At 39.7% G+C, this 19,904-nt stretch overlaps 4 protein-coding genes across 4 annotated transcripts; 2 read left to right on the top strand and 2 right to left on the bottom strand.

Moving 5' to 3' along the window:
* Positions 1 to 282: 282 nt before the first annotated feature.
* LOC147327386 (kinesin-like protein KIF1B) lies at positions 283 to 1,472 on the bottom strand. Its single transcript, XM_086295006.1, has 5 exons — positions 1,281 to 1,472; positions 1,049 to 1,182; positions 887 to 948; positions 647 to 792; positions 283 to 468 (listed from the first exon to the last, which is right to left on the bottom strand). Exons 1-5 carry the CDS (start codon positions 1,302 to 1,304, stop codon positions 283 to 285), a joined length of 552 nt encoding a protein of 183 aa, XP_086151132.1. The 5' UTR covers positions 1,305 to 1,472.
* A 478-nt stretch (positions 1,473 to 1,950) lies between these two features.
* Positions 1,951 to 4,044, bottom strand: LOC147327385 (glutathione synthetase-like). The gene is made up of 3 exons (XM_086295007.1): positions 3,695 to 4,044; positions 3,470 to 3,551; positions 1,951 to 2,457 (listed from the first exon to the last, which is right to left on the bottom strand). Exons 1-3 carry the CDS (start codon positions 3,929 to 3,931, stop codon positions 2,438 to 2,440), a joined length of 339 nt encoding a protein of 112 aa, XP_086151133.1. The 5' UTR covers positions 3,932 to 4,044; the 3' UTR covers positions 1,951 to 2,437.
* A 658-nt stretch (positions 4,045 to 4,702) lies between these two features.
* On the top strand, positions 4,703 to 8,075 carry LOC147327384 (uncharacterized). Its single transcript, XM_086294998.1, has 8 exons — positions 4,703 to 5,078; positions 5,163 to 5,396; positions 5,503 to 5,607; positions 6,274 to 6,477; positions 6,580 to 6,912; positions 7,237 to 7,555; positions 7,650 to 7,707; positions 7,869 to 8,075. The coding sequence occupies exons 1-8, from the start codon at positions 4,703 to 4,705 to the stop codon at positions 8,073 to 8,075; spliced, it is 1,836 nt and encodes a 611-aa protein (XP_086151124.1).
* Positions 8,076 to 14,624: 6,549 nt separating this feature from the next.
* Positions 14,625 to 18,686, top strand: LOC147327383 (uncharacterized). Its single transcript, XM_086295000.1, has 9 exons — positions 14,625 to 14,679; positions 14,853 to 15,155; positions 15,230 to 15,463; positions 15,590 to 15,694; positions 15,830 to 16,042; positions 16,126 to 16,467; positions 17,086 to 17,431; positions 17,764 to 17,818; positions 18,480 to 18,686. Exons 1-9 carry the CDS (start codon positions 14,625 to 14,627, stop codon positions 18,666 to 18,668), a joined length of 1,842 nt encoding a protein of 613 aa, XP_086151126.1. The 3' UTR covers positions 18,669 to 18,686.
* The last annotated feature ends 1,218 nt before the right edge of the window (positions 18,687 to 19,904 follow it).

Genomic DNA, 19,904 nt, shown 5'->3' with positions numbered 1-19,904 from the left:
CGATCGGTGAGATGAGAGAAAGCTGAAGTGAAACAACAGCAGGATGAGGTAGACGTCAATATAGGAACTCCCTGATGTGACACAGAAAGGCTATTTTTTTATTTCTTTGTATTATTTCTCACCTTGCAGTCACTGATGCTGTTCACCAGCTGCTTGTATTCAGTATTGAAGGTGTGTGTCAGAAGGCGCAGGCACTACAACACAACAGGAACAAGACCGATCAGCTCCGAGCAGAGAAGGAAGAAGGCAGCAACAAGAACGCCCACTAAGCCCACGTTTTTCTCACCTTGGTGGCCAGCTCCTTCTCACGCTTTCAAAGGTGGTGCTGGAGATCTGCGAGGAGGCGGAGGTGGATGTGGACAGAGTGCTGGAGCTCACGCTGGGGGACAGAGACTCACTCAGGGACTTGGTGGTGGGAGCTGTTCCCACGGGAGCCGCCTCTCCCAGAAGGTGACGGGTCTTTTCCACCTGGACGAAAGATGGGGGCGAATGTGAGGTGGGGAGAAGAGGGGAGGTTAGTCATGTAAAGTCTGTACTCTAAGAAAAAACTTTTTAGAATAGCACTTTGGTCTTTGAGCTGAAAAGTCATTTTTCCCTCTACGATATTAAACAGATTTATTTCTTTATGAATCTTTTAAGGCCCCACCTCCTGCAGCTGCTCCATCTTCTCCAGCTCCCACTGGTGCTCTAGGATGAGGCTATCTCCTCTGGGTCTCCAGCCGGCCAGGTTCTCCTCTCCACGCACATAAGCCACTGATGTGTCCAGGACCTTCCTCCTCCTCCTCTGCATCCCTGCTCAGGACATGAGCCCTCATTAGGATGAAGCTCTCCACAGAATTATGATAAAACAGCTGCCGTTCTTTAAACATGTTTCATGGCCGCTCACCTGGGCTTCCAGTGTCAGACATCTTACACAAGCTCAGCTCGTAGATCCCAGTCACTCGGTTGCTATAATGAAGCAGAAGTTTTGAACAAGGAAACTTTGTAACAGGGCAGATATCTTTGATTGTGAAACAGAGATGGCCACAGTGCAGCAGCCCAGATTTACCAGTCAGGAGTTTTGGAGTATCCAGTCCCAAAGAGGTTCTTGAGAGAACGGGGTGGGGAAATCTTGGCGTCTCGGGAGTAAAAGACCGTGCAGATGTCTTTGGTGATAATGGCAGGCTGGATGCAATGGTCCAGCTGCAGAGAGGAGATAAAGGGTGTGTGTTAGACACGATGACATCAAGAGACTTAAAAACACGTACAAACAGGTACAACACGGCGGAGCAGCGGCTGACCTCCAGATACGCAGATAAGGTCATGTAGATCTTCTCTCCGTAGGGAGTGACGCGGTTGAGCAGGAGGGAACCTTTTAAGGGTGTTTTTATTTGTGCTCCCTGGCCTGGAAATAAACGGTTTCCGATCAGACCTGCTTCATCTTTGTGCCCTTGGTATCTGACTCGCTTGCTCCCCCATGCATTTTAAAAGAATCCTTCTCTTCAGCATGAAGTTTTGGCTCAGCTTTAGTGTCTGCGTTACATGTACACAAAGACTGAAACGTTCAATGATAAAAACACACAGTGGAATAAAATTGTAAGACGTCATCATTTGATGCAGTTTAAGGACACTTGTTGTTCTGTGCAGTCTCACCTGGAGCTCACGCTTCTAGTTCATGCCATCATGACCAAAGATTCTTCAATTAATAGTTTAAAGATGTCCATGAATGCACTGCTAACTGCTCTTCACCCTGATAAAAATCAACATGCATTTAGAATAAGAAACACTTTTACAAAACCAAAAGCTTCACTGTACTTAGTGATTTATATGTCTACAAAACAGGTTCAGTTTGTAACTGAGAGAGCGGCTCAGTGGCGCTGAATTATATTTCCAATAGAAACACAATTTCATATGTTGTAGTAACAACACACTGCCACAAGATGGCAGCCTAGGCCTACTTTACCATGCTGTTCCAGTACAAAAGAAAAAGTGACAGAGCCTTGAAAGAGTGACAGAGACACTTTTTATGAACTCATCTGTAATGTGTCACCTTTTCTGTAGGATGAAGAAGTGCTTCCCTTCTTTTAAAGTAAATACAGGCTTACAAAGATCCTCTAAACATGTTTCTGAAATAATCCTAAACACAATCATTAAATCAAAAATGCAAGAAACTATTTATTTAATCACTCTTCTTAACTTAATTCCTTAACTTAGTAAAAAATAAAATAAAATAGACAAGAACTTTTCTGCTGTCTCACCTCTGTCAGTTTTCATGCTGTTGCAAGAACAGGTGGAGGTGCAGGTGGAACTTTGACTTCAGTGTGGTTTGTATGTGCAGGCAGGAGTCTGACATCTCAGGACAGCAGAGGGTTGTCGAGCACGGTGACTCCTGCTGCGACGCCCCCGTCTGACTGTCCTGAGCTCTTGGTCCTCAGCAGACGGCCCACACACTCATTCATCACCATGTCTTTACCCTGCCTGTAAGAAAGCAAAGACAAGGCTAACATTAGAAACAGCCACCAACCAATCCCTTTTACTCCACCACCCAAAAACCAGTGAGAAACACTAGCTAGTATTAACTTGGAATCAAAGTGCACTAATCCCCAGGCTCCCAGCATAACATACAGTCTAACACAAACTCCACAAACTGTCTTGCTTCAGCTGACTTTCCTTCACCTTCTCTCCAGACAATCTGTTGTGCTCTTTTCAGCACAAAGCCACACTCCTGCTCACTGATCCTCACCTCTTTTTAACCTAGTCTCAGCAACTTTGTCCCATAGCTTGCACATCCTTTCCACCTCCATCTTTCTTCCCAGCCAACTGATACATACCTTTTCTCCTTCCTTAAAAGCCAGCCTAAGAAATACCATTTTATAAACGCCCCATAAATGAAACTGCCATTTTCAAAAATCGTATCATCCAAATTCATGCAGCGTGGCTAAATTAAGAATGAATTACAAACCCGAGCTTCCTTGCTAACATGATTAACAGCTAAACACTATCATAGTGGAGTGTAAAATTACTGCTAAAATAGCTCATATGAACCCTGATACTGGACTTTGTATTTATCAAAACAAATGATCTGATATTACAAAGAAAACTAATGATTGCTTTTTACAGTATTAGCCCAGAGTGATGTAAGGCAGGGTGGTTAGTCAGCCATAACCTGCTGACAACTTGTATCTGGTAGCTTTTTCACATCCTGATCAATGTTGTTGTCAAGTGTGTCTCATATACACTATTATCTCAGTCACAGTACAGCATGCATGAATCACAGTAGATACACAGTAATGCAAAACAGCAGGCAGTCATGTATGTGTCGTCACTGTTTTGACTGAGGCTAGCTCATACATGGAATGCAAGAAAATGCTGCATGTGTGTGCAGATCCACACATGCACTGCTTAAACTTCCCTAGTTTAACAAATGGTGAGCAACAAACAGAAGTTTTCAACATTTTTAAAGACGCTTCTATCCCCCCGCCCGCTGTACCTCCTCCTTCTCGCTGAGACTTCAAGACAAACCGTTCTGCTGCTGACAAGGCCACTGATACTGTTTTGTCCCTCTCTGGACCCTGTAGACCAGCGCAACCACAGAGAAATAAATCAGAGGAATAAAATGCAAATGATATTGCTTACACTGAACAGCAACACCCAGGTGAGGATTATCTAATGCCAAATTTTCCAAACAATGAACAAACCGTGACCTTTGTCTCACCATGTCTAGAGTGTAGAGGTCAGCCAATGTCGCTCGGATCTGCTGCACAGCTTGAGGCTGGTCTGGGAAGAATCTGTCCAGGACTCCAGGTCTGGGGAGCACTTGCTGAACCTTCTTGGTACCAGCCAGGTGAGCGCTGATATCTGGACACTTCACAGCTCGAGAGCGCTCCATGAGGAGACGAGCATCCCAGCTCTGCAATGGAAAACAGACAATGAATTCTCTGCTTTTTATCATTAGATGTATTTCTGTATTAAAAAATTCCGTTTATTGGGCCACTTTGTGCTGGAAGAATTTTTCCAGCATAAAATAGCCTCTATCATTTCACTAACTAACTTATTTCACTGCTGCTAATGACGTTTCACAAACTGTCACAGGTTTTTTAGCTTCGTTCGTATAAACTTTCTTGTGGTTGAGATTCCCGAGAAAACAGCCAGCACACTGAGCAGCAGAGGGTGACAACAGTTGGTTTCAACAACTACAGCGCCTAATCAGGATATTTAAGAAAGTAAAAGTGAGATTTTCATATTTGTTGGTAACTATTAGTGTGCAGAATTATTATGCAACTAAATGAAAAATGAATATTTCCCCATTTCCTTTGTTTATTTTCAGCCAATGAAGTGAGAATGACAAAACAAACAACTTTAAAACTTTAAATTTATAAATAAATGTTTTTGACATAAAAAAAAGTCATTGACCAAAACACTGAATTTACTTTCAAGTTGAAGATTGTTGGTTATTTGATTTCTCAATGATCAAATGTTTTCTGCAGCAGCACCCGGAACCTCCCAGACAATGTTCGGAGAGGGTTTTGGTCAGAAGAAGAAGTACTATAATTTTCCAGTTAATATGAAATCAATGGAAAATAACACGTTTGATTCTTCTCAAATCTTTGGTGGTCTGTTTTTAATACATTTCTTGACCCTGTGACTTTTTGCAACAAAACATTTGATGGTTCTCTGATAACGTTGCAATATATTAGCAATTTTCAGAGTGCTGCATGGAAAAATGCATGAAACTTATATTGTCAGAATAACATATGAATGTTATAGAAATTGTGTAAATCTGCACAGATGCTTGTTAATCAAATGTTGTGTTAAAGGTGTTCAGGGACAAACAAACAGCATCTGTGCCTTGAAAGGTTCATCAGTGAATCTGTCCTGCTCACATCAACATCCAACATCAAGCATGAACTGGTACAGTGTACACAGGGGGGGCTTCAAGATTGAGACATCTGCAGATGGAAAGTACAGCATGTCAGCAGATAGTAACTTGACTCTGACAGTCAACAATCTAGCAGAGAATGATGCAAACATTTACTGCTGCAGAGAACCTGCTGACAAATCAGACTGTGGCCAAAGGGGAATTTCTCTCAGTGTTGCAGGTACAGTGGTTTTATCAAATGCGTTAAGAACTCATCTATGAATAATCAATGTATTGATAATTTTTCTATTAACAATCTTCTCAGAGCTGCAGGTAAAGGTGATTCCTGCCACAGAGGGACAGACAGTAACACTGATGTGCAGCAGCAGCTGTCCTCTGACTGAAAAGCCTGCAGCCTACATCTGGTACAAGAACAGAGAGTTTCTCTATGAGGACTGGTCTCCCTGGTACCAAGAGCTGCTCAGCAGTGAGGAAGCAGTCACATACTCCTGTGCTGTCAAAGGCTACGAGCATCTCAGAGCCCCTCAAGTCTCTGTGGGTGAGTCATGATGTTCAGTGTGTTACAAAATAAACTACTCTAAATAAACTAAGTCAAATAATTCTGAGTAAACATACTCAATACTCTAATATTTTTTTTCATCCAGATTCCATCACATCAACATGCTTCAATGTGACGTACACTAAAAGCGAAATGTGTCCTTATCAGCAGGGATCAGAACATGAGCCTTGTTCCATCACATTTCCCAGAGGTGAACACAAACACGTCTTCTTACTGATCTCTGAAATGCACTGTTTCTATATTCACTTTTTTAACCCCTCAGCTGTAAAAAGGCTGAAGGGTTAAAAGATGTTATTGGCAGTTGGCATGGACACAGAGATTTGTGAATGCGAGAATGAGTAGGATTTCCAAATTGCTACAAAAGGCACATGTACTAAAAATCTTTGATGATTTTGAATCTCCTTGACACTGACCTCGAGGTCAAGGTCAAAGTTCTAGTTTTCTGAAAATTTTGTGATTGCAATAATTCAGGAATGGATTCAAGTAGGATTTTCACATTAACAGCACAGGTACATCTACTAAGAAGCTGAGGGGTAGCACTGACAGCCATCAGGTCACACGTGAATTACATTACGCTTTGGGTGAAAAAAGTAGAATGCCAAGATTATTATTGAAGTGTGTGGATGCAGTCAATGAAAATGTGTTAAACTGAAAACGTCCCTGATGAGGAAAAGACAGAATGAGTACACAGACTCCTCTCTTATAATGAAAAGAGAAGTGAGTTCAAGTACCGTTCTTTGAACTCACCTCTACAAATCTGCTCCCATACACAAAACCATGTAACTGACATACATACACGTATAAAATATGCATAATAACATAGTGACTGACGAAACTGTATTTATCATCTCTTCAGTGGTACATGTTGTAAAGACACCTGGGAACACACTGACCTGTAGCACCTCATGTCCTCTGATCGACCCTCAAACTGTCTATGTGTGGTATGAAAATGGAAAACTTTATAGGGAAAATATAAGAAGCATTTCAACTCCAAGTTCTTTGAAAAACAACTTTTACTGTGCAATTAAAGGTCATGAGCATCTTCAATCTGATGACGTCTGTGAGTATCAAAGAAAACTGTTAATTCTGTTAATTAATAACAAGCTGTTATCTCAACATGCAGACACCACAGTCAACTTTAAATCGTCCATCTATATTTCAGGTGTTCAGGATAAAAACTGCTGGACAGTGAATTATGTCAGCAGGAGAATCTGTGCTCTGGAAGGATCTTCAGTGAACATTATCAGTAAATACTCACATCCTGATAACATGAAACCAGAGTTTAAATGTTGGAGTAAAAAATGGAAAACAGGTGATAAGGAACTTGAAAAACCGATTGAGCCTTCAGGTCGTGTGGAGTATCAGGACAACATGAAGAACCAACACACCCTGACCATCAAAAACCTGAAGAAGAATGACTCAGGAGAATACACCTTCATCCTGAAAGGAAATGATAAAGAACTGAAACTGCCTGGAGTCTTTTTGATTGTCACAGGTAAAGTCTCCTAACAAGATGACCTAAGATGTTTCATTCATGTAAGAGCCTCAATGTTTTACACTAAAAAGCCTAAAAAGCCTCATGTAAACCTGAGCAAACAATACTGAATGTAAAAGTGTTATCAGCAAAATTTCACTGATCATCACATTTTAGCTGGTCTAAGAAGTGCTTCTTGTAAAACTGTTGACGGTCCTTTGCGTTCCACATTGACCTGTATCACATTACCCATCAAAATGCTATCCTATATTAAAAAAAAGGTAATTGGGAAATTTTTTTATGAGATTTATAGTTTTTAATTATTTAGTAATGTTCCTCTTTCAGAGCTGAGAGTGAAGATGAGTCCTTCTGCAGTGGTGACAGAGGGTCAGAGAGTCACACTGACCTGCAGCACCAGCTGTCCTCTGACTGACAACACAAACTACATTTGGTACTTCAACAGTCGACATCTGAACATGACAGAGACCCACAACAAACATCTGATCCTAGACCCAGTCAGCAGGGAGAATATAAGAAATTATTCCTGTGGTGTTAAAACTAACAAGGATAACACCACAGCTCAATGGCTACCAGCAGCTGCAGGAGGTTTTGCAGCTCTCCTGTTAATAATAATAATACTTCTCACTGTGTTCTGCTGCCGGAGGTGAGCATCACTGTGTTCTCTTTAAGATCAGTCATGTTCAAACTCTGATTTGAAATCTGTTATTCAGTCATATCCTTTCATGTTTGACACTCAGAAAAAAGAGGGCTTCTAGTCATTCTCCAAAGAGTGAAATATCAGACAACAAACAGCAGGTACACAACACAGTGCATCCACAATCCTGTTTTTCTTTTACTTGATCATTTATCCTTTGTGTGGATAGATTTTTTTGTCTTGTTTATCTCACCAATGTCTTAACCTTCCATATGGTGTAAAATGTGTACCATATGGGAGGTTATGTTTTTGGTCTCCTCAGGTTAGCCATAATCCCATATATGAAAACGTCTCAGCTCACTACAGCAGAATGCCTGTCAATACACACCAACCAGCTCATCTCTATTCCAATGAAGGAGAACTTGACTCCAATCAAGGTGACCTCTACTGCAATGAAGGCAAAGTCTATCCCAATCAAGCTGAACTCTATTCCAATACAGCTGATCTATACTCTAACATCCAATACTGAGTCACTGCCTTTTAAACAGAAAAAAAACTCAAAAAAGTGCCACAGCTGTTGTGTACAGAGTGTAAAACAACCACACTCTAAAATGGCACGTAGAATACAGTAGAAATGAGTAGAAAAGTAGAAATGCTTGTGGGTTTCAATTTAAAGATGTTTGATCATGAAATGCATGTGTTGTGTACAAAGTATAAGACAATGTAAAAATATTATTGCTAACTTTGTAAAACATGCAAACTTGTGAGCTTTGTGTTGTTGCTTTCTGCGTGGTTTAGAGCTTTCAAACTGAACAGTTAAAACTTAAAGTCATCATTTCTTTTTTCCCTGAACCATACATGAACTGATAACGGCTTAACATAAATCAATAACCTTTATGAGTATTAATAAATATAAAAAAAATGAGCTGTAGTAGTTTAATTCTTTCAGCTATAGTGTGAAGATTTATCTGAATAATCATTTGTCTCTTATTTCTTCAGGTTTTTCTGTAAAGTTTTTGAATGTTTGATGCTTGAATGACCCATTTTCCCTTCTATTATTGTCTCTTAAAGAAACTATTTGTTATCAGAATGTTCAAAAACATCACACAGTTAGGTGACAGTGTTGATACAGCCCGTGACTTAGGATGTAATTATTATGTAAAAATACTTATTGGTAGGTGCGATGGAATAAATGAGTAATAATTCAAGATCTCTTAGGAGAGAAGAAAAGTGTCCTGAAATACTGAGTAATTCCGAAAAAAGTTTAGAGAACCCATGCAAACATGGAAAGAACATGCAAACTCCACAGAAAGGCTCCGACTTGATAACAGGTAGGCAGACAACAACAGAAAATGTTACCAATACCAGCAGGATAACTCAGCAAACAGTATTAGATCCTTCAGCATTACTGTATCATGAGATATGATAATATTGTCATCTAGTGGACGTGTCTCTAACTGCAAAACAGACAAACAGACGAAAAAAAAAACAAAAAAACAGTAGAGTAGCCCCCCAGAATTGTCTGAGACAGCAAAAAACAAGAGTGAATTTCAAACCACATTTTTTTTAAAGAGTAACTTTGCGAACAATTTTTTTCTTTTGTTTTTCACATCTACTTTTAGTTCTTAGCTAAGTTTTAGTTAACTATAATAACTGCATCAGACTCTGCTTCAGCTCCAAGTGTTGCCTTGGAGTTGAGGTTTCCATCATCTACCTGATAAATTGTGTCCAAGCACTGTGAAGGTTATATTTTTGGACTTTTCCAGTTCATACCATCAGGCCAACCTTCCTGGCTGATAAACTGATGCATGTGGATGCCTCTCTTGTGTCCTGGATTGTGGATTACCTGACAGGAAGGCCACAATATCTGCGTCTTCAACACTTTGTGTCTTCCACAGAGATCAGCAACACACTCGTATCAGAAAATAAACCGGACTGCGTTAAAAGCATCACTGCATTCTGCAGGAAGGGCCCGAGTCGTATCTATTTTCTGAAGCAGCTGAGATCTTTTAACATGTATCGGACAACGCTCAGGATTTTCTCTGAGTCTGTTGTGGTCAGTGCCATCCTCTTTGCTGTTGCATGCTGGGACAGCAGGATGAGGGTCACAGATGCCAACATATTATTGATAGAAAGGTAAAAAAGATGGATGAGATAATGAAGCTGTTTTCTAATGAAAGTTTCTGTTAAAGGTGTTATTATTTGGAACTTTATCCATGTTTATTACGAGCATTAATGCTATAACTGTCACGATACTGGGTTTTGTACCCAGTGTTTTCTGTTTGGGAAATATCACTACCATTTGTAGTTTTTAGTTTAAATATTACCTTTGCTTTGGTTAGGTTTTCATTCTGATTTTGTATTCATCGTTTTCTTTGTTATTCTCAAGTTTTTCTGGTCCTCCTGTGTTGTCTATGCCTCATCTACGTTTCTGTGTCCATGTTTAGTGAGTTTGTCTTTGTGTTTACTTTGGCCTGTCAAAATCAGGTGTTAGTCTCAGTCTAAGTGTTGGTTTCCTGTTTTATTTTGATAGTCTTTTGCCCTGTGTGTGTTGTGTTCAGTTTTTCTTTGCTCGTTTTCATTAATTGATTCTGTTCACTTTTCAATTCAATTCAATTTTATTTATATAGCGCCAAATCACAACAAAAGTCGCCTCAAGGCGCTTCATAGATACAGAGAAAAACCCAACAATCATATGACCCCCTATGAGCAAGCACTTTGGCGACAGTGGGAAGGAAAAACTCCCTTTTAACAGGAAGAAACCTCCGGCAGAACCAGGCTCAGGGAGGGGCGGCCATCTGCTGCGACCGGTTGGGGTGAGAGAAGGAAGACAGGATAAAGACATGCTGTGGAAGAGAGACAGAGGTTAATAACAGATATGATTCAATGCAGAGAGGTCTATTAATACATAGTGCGTGAGAAAGGTGACTGGAAAGGAAAAACTCAATGCATCATGGGAATCCCCCGGCAGCCTACATCTATTGCAGCATAACAAAGGGAGGATTCAGGGTCACCTGGTCCAGCCCTAACTATATGCTTTAGAAAAAAGGAAAGTTTTAAGCCTAATCTTAAAAGTAGAGATAGTGTCTGTCTCCCGAATCCAAACTGGAAGCTGGTTCCACAGAAGAGGGGCCTGAAAACTGAAGGCTCTCCCTCCCATTCTACTTTTAAATACTCTAGGAACAACAAGTAGGCCTGCAGAGCGAGAGCGGAGCGCTCTAATAGGGTGATATGGTACTACAAGGTCATTAAGATAAGATGGGGCCTGATTATTTAAGACCTTGTATGTGAGGAGCAGGATTTTGAATTCAATTCTGGATTTAACAGGAAGCCAATGAAGGGAAGCCAAAACAGGAGAAATATGCTCTCTCTTTCTAGTCCCTGTCAGGACTCTTGCTGCAGCATTTTGGATTAGCTGAAGGCTTTTCAGTGAGTTTTTTGGACATCCTGATAATAATGAATTACAGTAGTCCAGCCTGGAAGTAATAAATGCATGAACTAGTTTTTCAGCGTCACTCTGAGACAGGATATTTCTAATTTTAGAGATGTTGCGCAAATGGAAGAAAGCAGTCTTACATATTTGTTTAATATGTGCGTTGAAGGACATGTCCTGGTCAAAAATGACTCCAAGGTTCCTCACCGCATTACTGGAGGCCAAGGTAATGCCATCCAGAGTAAGAATCTGATTAGATACCATATTTCTAAGATTTTCAGGGCCGAGTACAATAACCTCAGTTTTATCTGAATTAAGAAGCAGAAAGTTAGCGGCCATCCAGGTCTTTATGTCTTTAAGACATTCCTGCAGTTTAACTAATTGGTGTGTGTTATCTGGCTTCATGGACAGATAGATCTGGGTGTCATCTGCATAGCAGTGAAAATGTATGCTATGTCTTCTAATGATACTGCCTAAGGGAAGCATGTATAATGTAAACAGAATTGGTCCTAGCACTGAACCCTGTGGAACTCCATAATTAACCTCAGTGTGTGAAGAGGACTCTCCATTTACATGCACGAATTGGAGTCTATTAGATAGATATGATACAAACCACTGCAGCGCAGTACTTGTAATACCTACAGCATGTTCTAATCGCTCTAATAGGATATTATGATCAACAGTATCGAACGCTGCACTGAGGTCTAGCAGGACAAGCACAGAGATGAGTCCACTGTCAGAGGCCATAAGAAGATCATTTGTAACCTTCACTAAAGCTGTTTCTGTGCTGTGCTGAGCTCTGAAACCTGACTGAAACTCTTCAAATAAACCATTCCTCTCCAGATGATCTGTTAGCTGTTTGACAACTACTCTTTCAAGGATTTTTGATATGAAAGGAAGGTTGGAGATTGGCCTATAATTAGCTAAGACTGCTGGGTCTAGAGATGGCTTTTTGAGTAAAGGTTTAACTACAGCCAGCTTGAAGGCCTGTGGTACATAGCCGATTATTAGAGATAGGTTGATCATATTTAAGATCGAAGAATTAATTAATGGCAGGACTTCTTTGAGCAGTTTTGTAGGAATGGGGTCTAAAAGACACGTTGATGGTTTGGAGGAAGTAATTATTGAAGTTAACTCAGAAAGATCAATTGGAGAAAAAGAGTCTAACTTAATATCAATGGTACTAAGAGTAGCTGTAGATAATATTACATCTGTGGGATGATTATTGGTAATTTTTTCTCTAATGATAAAAATTTTATTTGTGAAGAAGTTCATGAAGTCATTACTAGTTAACGTTAAAGGGATGGTTGGCTCAAAAGAGCTCTGACTTTTTGTCAGCCTGGCTACAGTGCTGAAGAGAAACCTGGGGTTGTTCTTATTTTCTTCAATCAGTGATGAATAGTAAGATGTTCTGGCTTTGCGGAGGGCTTTCTTATAAAGCAGCAAACTATTTCTCCAGGCTAAATGATGATCCTCTAGATTTGTGACACGCCATTTCCTCTCCAGATTACGAGTCATCTGCTTTAGGGTACGTGTTTCAGAATTATACCACGGAGTCAGGTACTTCTGATTTGAGGCCTTAGTTTTCACAGGAGCTACAGTATCCAGAGTCGTACGTAGTGAGGAGGTGAAATTATTAACAAGATAATCGACCTCTGTTGGGGTAGCGTTCAGATAGCTGCTTTGCTCTGTGTTGGTACAGGGCATTGGAGATGATAACAGTGGGTGGATTATATTCTTAAACTTAGTTACAGTGCTTTCAGAAAGACATCTACTTTGATAAAGTCTACTCTTCACCGCTGTGTAATCAATTATTGTAAAAGTAAATGTTATCAGGAAATGATCAGACAGGAGAGGGTTTTCAGGAAACACTGTTAAATGTTCAGGTTCGATGCCATATGTTAAAACAAGATCTAGAGTGTGATTAAAGTGGTGGGTGGGTTCTTTTACATTTTGAGAGAAACCAATTGAGTCTAATAACAGATTAAATGCCATGTTGAGGCTGTCATTTTTAGCATCTACATGGATGTTAAAATCACCCACAATAATTATTTTATCTGAGCTCAGAACTAAATTAGATATAAAGTCTGAGAAATCAGACAGAAACTCTGTGTAAGGCCCAGGTGGACGATAGATGATAACAAGTAAGACTGGTTTCTGAGTTTCACAGCTGGGGTGGACAATGTTAAGCATCAGGCTTTCAAATGAATTAAAAGTCTGTCTTGGTCTTTCATTAATTAATAGGCTGGTGTGAAAAATTGCTGCCACACCGCCCCCTCGGCCTGTGCTTCGAGATTTCTGGTAGTTAGAATGGCTCGGGGGTGTTGATTCATTTAAACTAACATAATCATCCTGCTGCAACCAGGTTTCTGTAAGGCAGAGTAAATCAATTTGTTGATCAATTATTAAGTCATGTACTAACAGAGACTTGGAGGAGAGAGACCTAATTTTCCCCAGCAGTGTCTCTTTCCCCCATAGCCTCATGTCTTTTCAAGTCTATTCAAATTTCCCTCTGTTCAAGTTTTCAGTTTAGGTTTTTGTTCCTGAGCTCTGGCAATAAAGCTGTTTGAGTTTAGTTAAGCCTGTCTGCCAAGTCCTGCATTTTGGGTTCTCTCGTTGCTTGGCACACACCCTCACTTGATAGTAACAGTAAAAATATGACAGTAAAACCAAAAGTATTACAATTCTTAGTGATCAGCAATCATTAAAATCAATTGTCCCTGAGTGTAAAATATAAAAAGATTGGTGAAAACTTGGCACATAACATAATTGAGTAATGACATTTACAGTCCTCACTTGTTGAAGGTTAAGCAGAGAACAATAGAAAATGTTACCAACGTGTGCAGAATGGCTCAGAAAAGATGATCAGATCCCTCAGCATCAAGACTGTTGCATTAAACATGGAGTTGCTGACACAATGAGCAGTAATTATGGTCCCTTCTGGTCTCAAATTACTAAACAACAGAACAAGAGAGAAGGTGCTAAAGGAATCTGAAATTGTGCTTGTTTTTCAGCATTCAAACAATAAATCACAGAATCTGAGGCAGGAAACAACAAGAGTGAATGTTGAACACAATTTTCATTTAAAAATTTACAGTGTTTATCTATGTGGTTGAAGACCTGTTGTCACTTCTGAGTGTTGCTCAAATGTGGTAAAAGCTGTCACTTTTAGGCCACACCCAGCACCCATGTGTAACCAGTATCAAAAAAAAGTCTGCATCTCCACAGCAGTTCATGTTGCACAGTGAGCTTGAATCTGGGGTTTCTTGATCACCACAGTCGTTTGTATTCATCACAAACCATAAACCACCATAATTAGATATGGACAAAAGCTTCAACACACAGCTTTCTTCTGAACAGCTTAAAGCACCTGAGGTGACTATTTATTGCACATTTATTTAAAATACAAGTGCACACAGCAGAGTCGACAAAAGATTGAAAGGAAAAGGAAGGAAGTTTGGTATTAGCCTCAAAGCTGCACAAGATGTGAAACCACTGAATATGAAACAACAGTCAATCTTCCCCCCCTAACCTTTCACTCTGAAAAGGAGAAAAAGCTTAGGTGACTGATGACTTACTTTTTTTTTTTTTTTATTCAAGCTTTCACTGTCAATGTTAAACGTTAAAGTCTGGACTACAACAATCATGCCGCTCAGGAATGCTTGTCGTCTCTTTGTGGGTGTCATCATTTACATCACAGGTATCAGTGATTATTTATTTGTCCCTATTTAAGAATGAAAGTAACCATAGCTAATCCTACTACATGATTTATAGATGACAACTTTGAGTTCAGATTAGTTCCTAATGTAAACTACAGAATATCTCTCTCTTTTTGACTGAAAGGTTTTTTTCTAAAGAAAGTTTCTGTTTAAGGTGTTAATGGAGGAGAAACCAGGATCTGTGCTCTCAAAGGTTCATCAGTGGATCTGCACTGCTCACATCAACATCTGACTTCAAGCAGAAAATGGTTCACTGTCCAATGGAAGGGAAATTATGTTCAGAGTGAGCTCTCTGTGGATGGACAACGTGTAACGTACAACATCTCTGATAAGAAAAACCCAACTTTAACCGTCAATGATCTAAGAGAGAGTGATGCAAACGCTTACTGCTGTATGAAGACTACCGACAGTCCACAACTCTGTTGGCTCAACAGAATTACTCTTCAAGTTGTTGCAGGTACAGTGACTTTTACTCATTAATAACTTTCCAAATGACATCATTGTATAAGTTGTTCTCCATCATCCTCTCAGAGCTGCAGGTAAAGGTGATTCCTGCCACAGAGGGACAGACAGTAACACTGATGTGCAGCAGCAGCTGTCCTCTGACTGAAAAGCCTGCAGCCTACATCTGGTACAAGAACAGAGAGTTTCTCTATGAGGACTGGTCTCCCTGGTACCAAGAGCTGCTCAGCAGTGAGGAAGCAGTCACATACTCCTGTGCTGTCAAAGGCTACGAGCATCTCAGAGCCCTTGAAGTCTCTGTGGGTGAGTCATGATACTTATTCTGCTATATTATTTGACAATAAATAAATTCAATATGAACAGAAATCTCAATTCTAAATATAAAAATAATCTTCTTACAAATATTTAATTGCATTACTTTTTCTTCAGATTCCATCACAGCAACCTGCTTCAGTGTGACTTATGCTTATGGAGACATGTGTTCTTATAAACAGACACCAGTGGATGAGCCGTGCTCCATCACATATCCCAGAGGTGAAGTGGTACAAAAATAACACCACCAAAACTCACATGTCAGATTTGTTGAGTCCAACATTTGTATGAATTATATAAACTTTATGAATGTATCTATGCACAGTAACGGGAAGTGTATTTATCTTTTATCAACAGAGCTTCATGTTCAAAGGACTTCTTCCATTTCTGGGTTTGTTACACTGGCTTGTAGTACAAGATGTAACCTGACAGACCCTCAGACTATCTACCTCTGGTACCACAACAAACAAAGCTATTATGAGAATCAACATTATTCAGTTCAAAACTCTTCAAGAGGCACATTTTCTTGTGCAGTTAAAAGCCACAAACGTCTTCAATCTACAGAAGTTTGTATGTGTTAAAAAAAATTATTGATTCACTGACATCCTGAAATATAGACCAGTCAGTCATTTCATAATCCATCTATATTTCAGGTGTTCAGGATAAAAACTGCTGGAGAGTGAATTATGTCAGCAGGAGAATCTGTGCTCTGGAAGGATCTTCAGTCAACATCACAAGTGAATACTCACATCCTGATAACATGAAGCCAGAGTTTAAATGTTGGAGTAAAAAACTGAGAAGTGGTGATGAGGAAGTTAAAAGGCTGATTGAGGCTGCAGGTGGTGTGGAGTATCAGGACAACATGAAGAACCAACACATCCTGACCATCAACAACCTGAAGAAGAATGACTCAGGAGGATACACATTCAGATTCAAGAGAGATCATGAAGGATGGACACAGTCTGATCTGCCTGGAGTCTTTTTGATTGTCACAGGTAAATCTAAACTCTTCACTCAGCAGACTTTACTCATTAACAGGATTGTGAAAATATTCCATTACAGAGCAAGAATCAAAAGCAAACAGACATTTTCCTTTTATAGAAAAATTCACCCTTTCGGTGTATTTTTTTTTTTTTTTTGTACAGTCAGATCAAGTGAAAAAAACATTATTTTTGACTTTTAAAATATATAAAACTATTTTATAATCCTGATCAAATATTTTCTAATGAGCACTTTGCTATATATCAAATACACAAAAAAATTCATTTTCCTGTTCACAGAAATTAAGAAAATGATAGTTATTCAAGTTTCATGTTGGATTGAGCAAATATCACAAGGTGGAATATTAAGAAAACATCTATATAACCCACACGTAACCTAGAACAGTAACAATAATGGCATGAATAGCTGAAAAGAAATTAATAACCCCAGTTGTCAGACAAATACAATGAAATAAAGCAAACAATCCCCGTAAAATGTCACAGAAATGAAGAACTGAGCTTTTTTCACTTAAAACATGGCATTACTCACTAAACATGATTTAAAAATGACACTGACGGAGTCTGGAGTCTAATAATAATAATAATTATTATTATTGTATGTTCTTCTTCCAGAGCTGAGAGTGAAGATGAGTCCTTCTGCAGTGGTGACAGAGGGTCAGAGAGTCACACTGACCTGCAGTACCAGCTGTCCTCTGACTGACAACACAAACTACATTTGGTACTTGAACAGTCGACCTCTGAACCTGACAGAAGCCCAGAACAAACATCTGATCCTAGACCCAGTCAGCAGGGAGGATGCAGGAAGCTACTCCTGTGCTGTGAAAACCAACAAAGATATCAGCTCTGCTCCAAAGACTCTCACTGTCCAAAGTATCACAGGAACATGGACACCAGCAGCTGCAGGAGTTTCTGCAGCTCTGCTCCTTTTAATACCTCTCACTGTCTACTGGTGCAGGAGGTAAGCTACACTGTCTCATCTGTCATACCTGTCATGGTTAAACGGTAGCTCAGGAGTTAGAGCAGGTCATCTGTTGATCAAAAGGTTGGTGGTTTGATTTTTGGCTCCCTCAGTCTGCATGCCAAATATCCTTGGGCAAGATACTAACCACCACTTGCTCTCCGATGCATCCATCAGAGTATGAATGTGTATGCTAGTGAGAAAGCATAGAGTGAATGTGGCATGTTGTATAGAGCGCTTTGAGTACTCCAGGAGTGCAGAGAAACGCTATCTAAAAATCACTACATTTACCAAATGTTTTAACATTTTATTTATTTCTTTTTGTGCAATAGAAAAAAGAGGACTTCCAGTCAGTCTCCAAGACAAGAAACTTCAGATAATAAACAGGTTAAAAAAACCTCTCATTTTCTCTTCACAGGAATAATAATTTATTCTCCATCACAGAAAAACTTTAAAATCACTCATCATGCTTTTTTTTCTCACTTACATCCTAACCTCTTGTAGCCTTTTTGTCACTGGAGCTCACCACCTACCTCGATCATGTTTCTACTCAACAGTTGTATTTTTTATGTGACTAAAACACATTCACATTATGACACAGTATCATCAGCTGCATCTGCACACATCTAAAGCTCTTTTGGGGAGGAGACCACTGAACTGTTATCCATAAAAAATCCTGACCATCCTCTGCACAAAATGCTAGCCATTAGGGCTGCAGCTATTGGTTATTTTAGTAATTCAGTATTTCATCAATTATTCCATTGATTAATTGAATAATAAGAAATACTTTTAGCTTCATTAATGACAATAATAAATCAAAAAATGTACTCCTTTTTGTTTCAATTTTAAAAATTGCTGTGTTTTACTGCATACAAAGAATGAAAGGAAAAAACTAAACTATTTAAATCTGATAGATATCATACATCAAAACTTTTTGCAAAATGTACAACATTTGCAAAAAAAGTAATTTCTTTATTTGAATGAGGCAAAAACTGAATCCTTAGTGTTAAATAACCCAGTGCTCATATCATTTGTCTTCTTTCTGTAGATGCACCCTGGTCCCATTTATGAAAACATCTCAGCTCATTACAGCAGAATGCAGGTTAATACTCAACATCAACAAGATTTCTACTCCAAAGAAGCTGATCTTCATGCCAGCGAAGCTGAGCTCTATGCCAAGGAAGCAGAAGTCGACGAAATTGAAACTAATATCTACTGCAGCATCGAATCGTTGTGATTTAACTAAAAAAATCATTTAAAGGGAGCATTCACTGATTGGGATAATAATGAACTATCACAGAAGGGACACCACAACTGATAAGTAGAGAGTAAAAATCATACATCATAGTGGAAAATAAAATACAAGAGTAAGAAAAGTAGTAGTGTTTAGAAAAATAGAAATGCTGCAGCTGATGAAATGTGTTGTACATGTCCTGCAAAATACAACACAACTTCAAATTATATGCACATGCAAGCTGAACTACTGTACTGGATAGTTTAGAGCTTTGGCAAAATGTCTGTAAAACTGAACCGATGAAACATTAAAGTCATCGTGCTGGCATTTTTCTCTCTTCTTCTGGACCACAAAATAGCTCCATCACTTTACGTACCTCCACCGTTATACTGCCCGCCATGAAAAGTTTTTATTAAAAATATATCTGTCTCTTCCGCTTGCTCACAACTTCTATGGGGAGAGAAAAAAAAAATGCACAAATACATGACAGGTGTGCCATTCTTCCCAGTGTTGCTGCTCCAACACTGCCCTTCCTCTCCCTCTGACAGCCAGCCACAAACCGCACCCGGCTGCCATACCTTCATGCCGCCAACAGAGGAAGTCAGCCATAGCCATCTGTGCCCCCAGCCTCTGTACTACCTAAAATGTTTTTTAAAATGTGGTTGAACCTTTACAACATCGCATGGTCTGAACAGACGATGAATGGGCACCCCAGCACGTAATAACGCGAAGAGCTGACCAAACACTCTTTTTCCACAGAGTTATAGTGACGTTCATGCTCTGACAATTTCCAGAGTGCTTGCTTCAGCCTCTCATATGTGACTTGCCATCAGTCTGTCCACTGAACCAGATCTAAGCCAATTTTCCAGTTAGGGGACTGGTTAGAGCCACAGAGTTCAGGATAAACCTCTGGTTGTACCCACCCAGCATTAGGGACTGCCTCGCCTATTTTTTCGCCCTTGGCCACAGGCAAGCCATGTTGGCATCTGCTTTGTCTATTTGTCGATCTGGGCTACCCCTTCAGAAGAGGCATCAAGTGCACAGTCCATTCCTCCATTGACCACTTGAATGGTGTTGCTGTCTCCTCAAACATCTCCATAAAGAAAAATACACCATTTGCTCCTTTTGTTTTGAATAGTGTGGATTTGGCAAATGGCATCACTCACCCAGCTGACCATTTCCCAGACAGCAACCTCTATGCACCTATGCCCGACTACCTGCAGTGGGTCCAAGTGCTGT

The sequence above is a fragment of the Aulonocara sp. 'chitande type north' Nkhata Bay genome, linkage group LG6, assembly GCF_057382095.1.
Source record: "Aulonocara sp. 'chitande type north' Nkhata Bay isolate Kocher_YH1m ecotype deep benthic linkage group LG6, A_spYH_male_GT1.1, whole genome shotgun sequence".
NCBI lineage: Eukaryota > Metazoa > Chordata > Actinopteri > Cichliformes > Cichlidae > Aulonocara > Aulonocara sp. 'chitande type north' Nkhata Bay.
The sequence above is the reverse complement of the archived record's forward strand: the minus strand, read 5'-3'. Positions and strand labels throughout refer to the sequence as shown.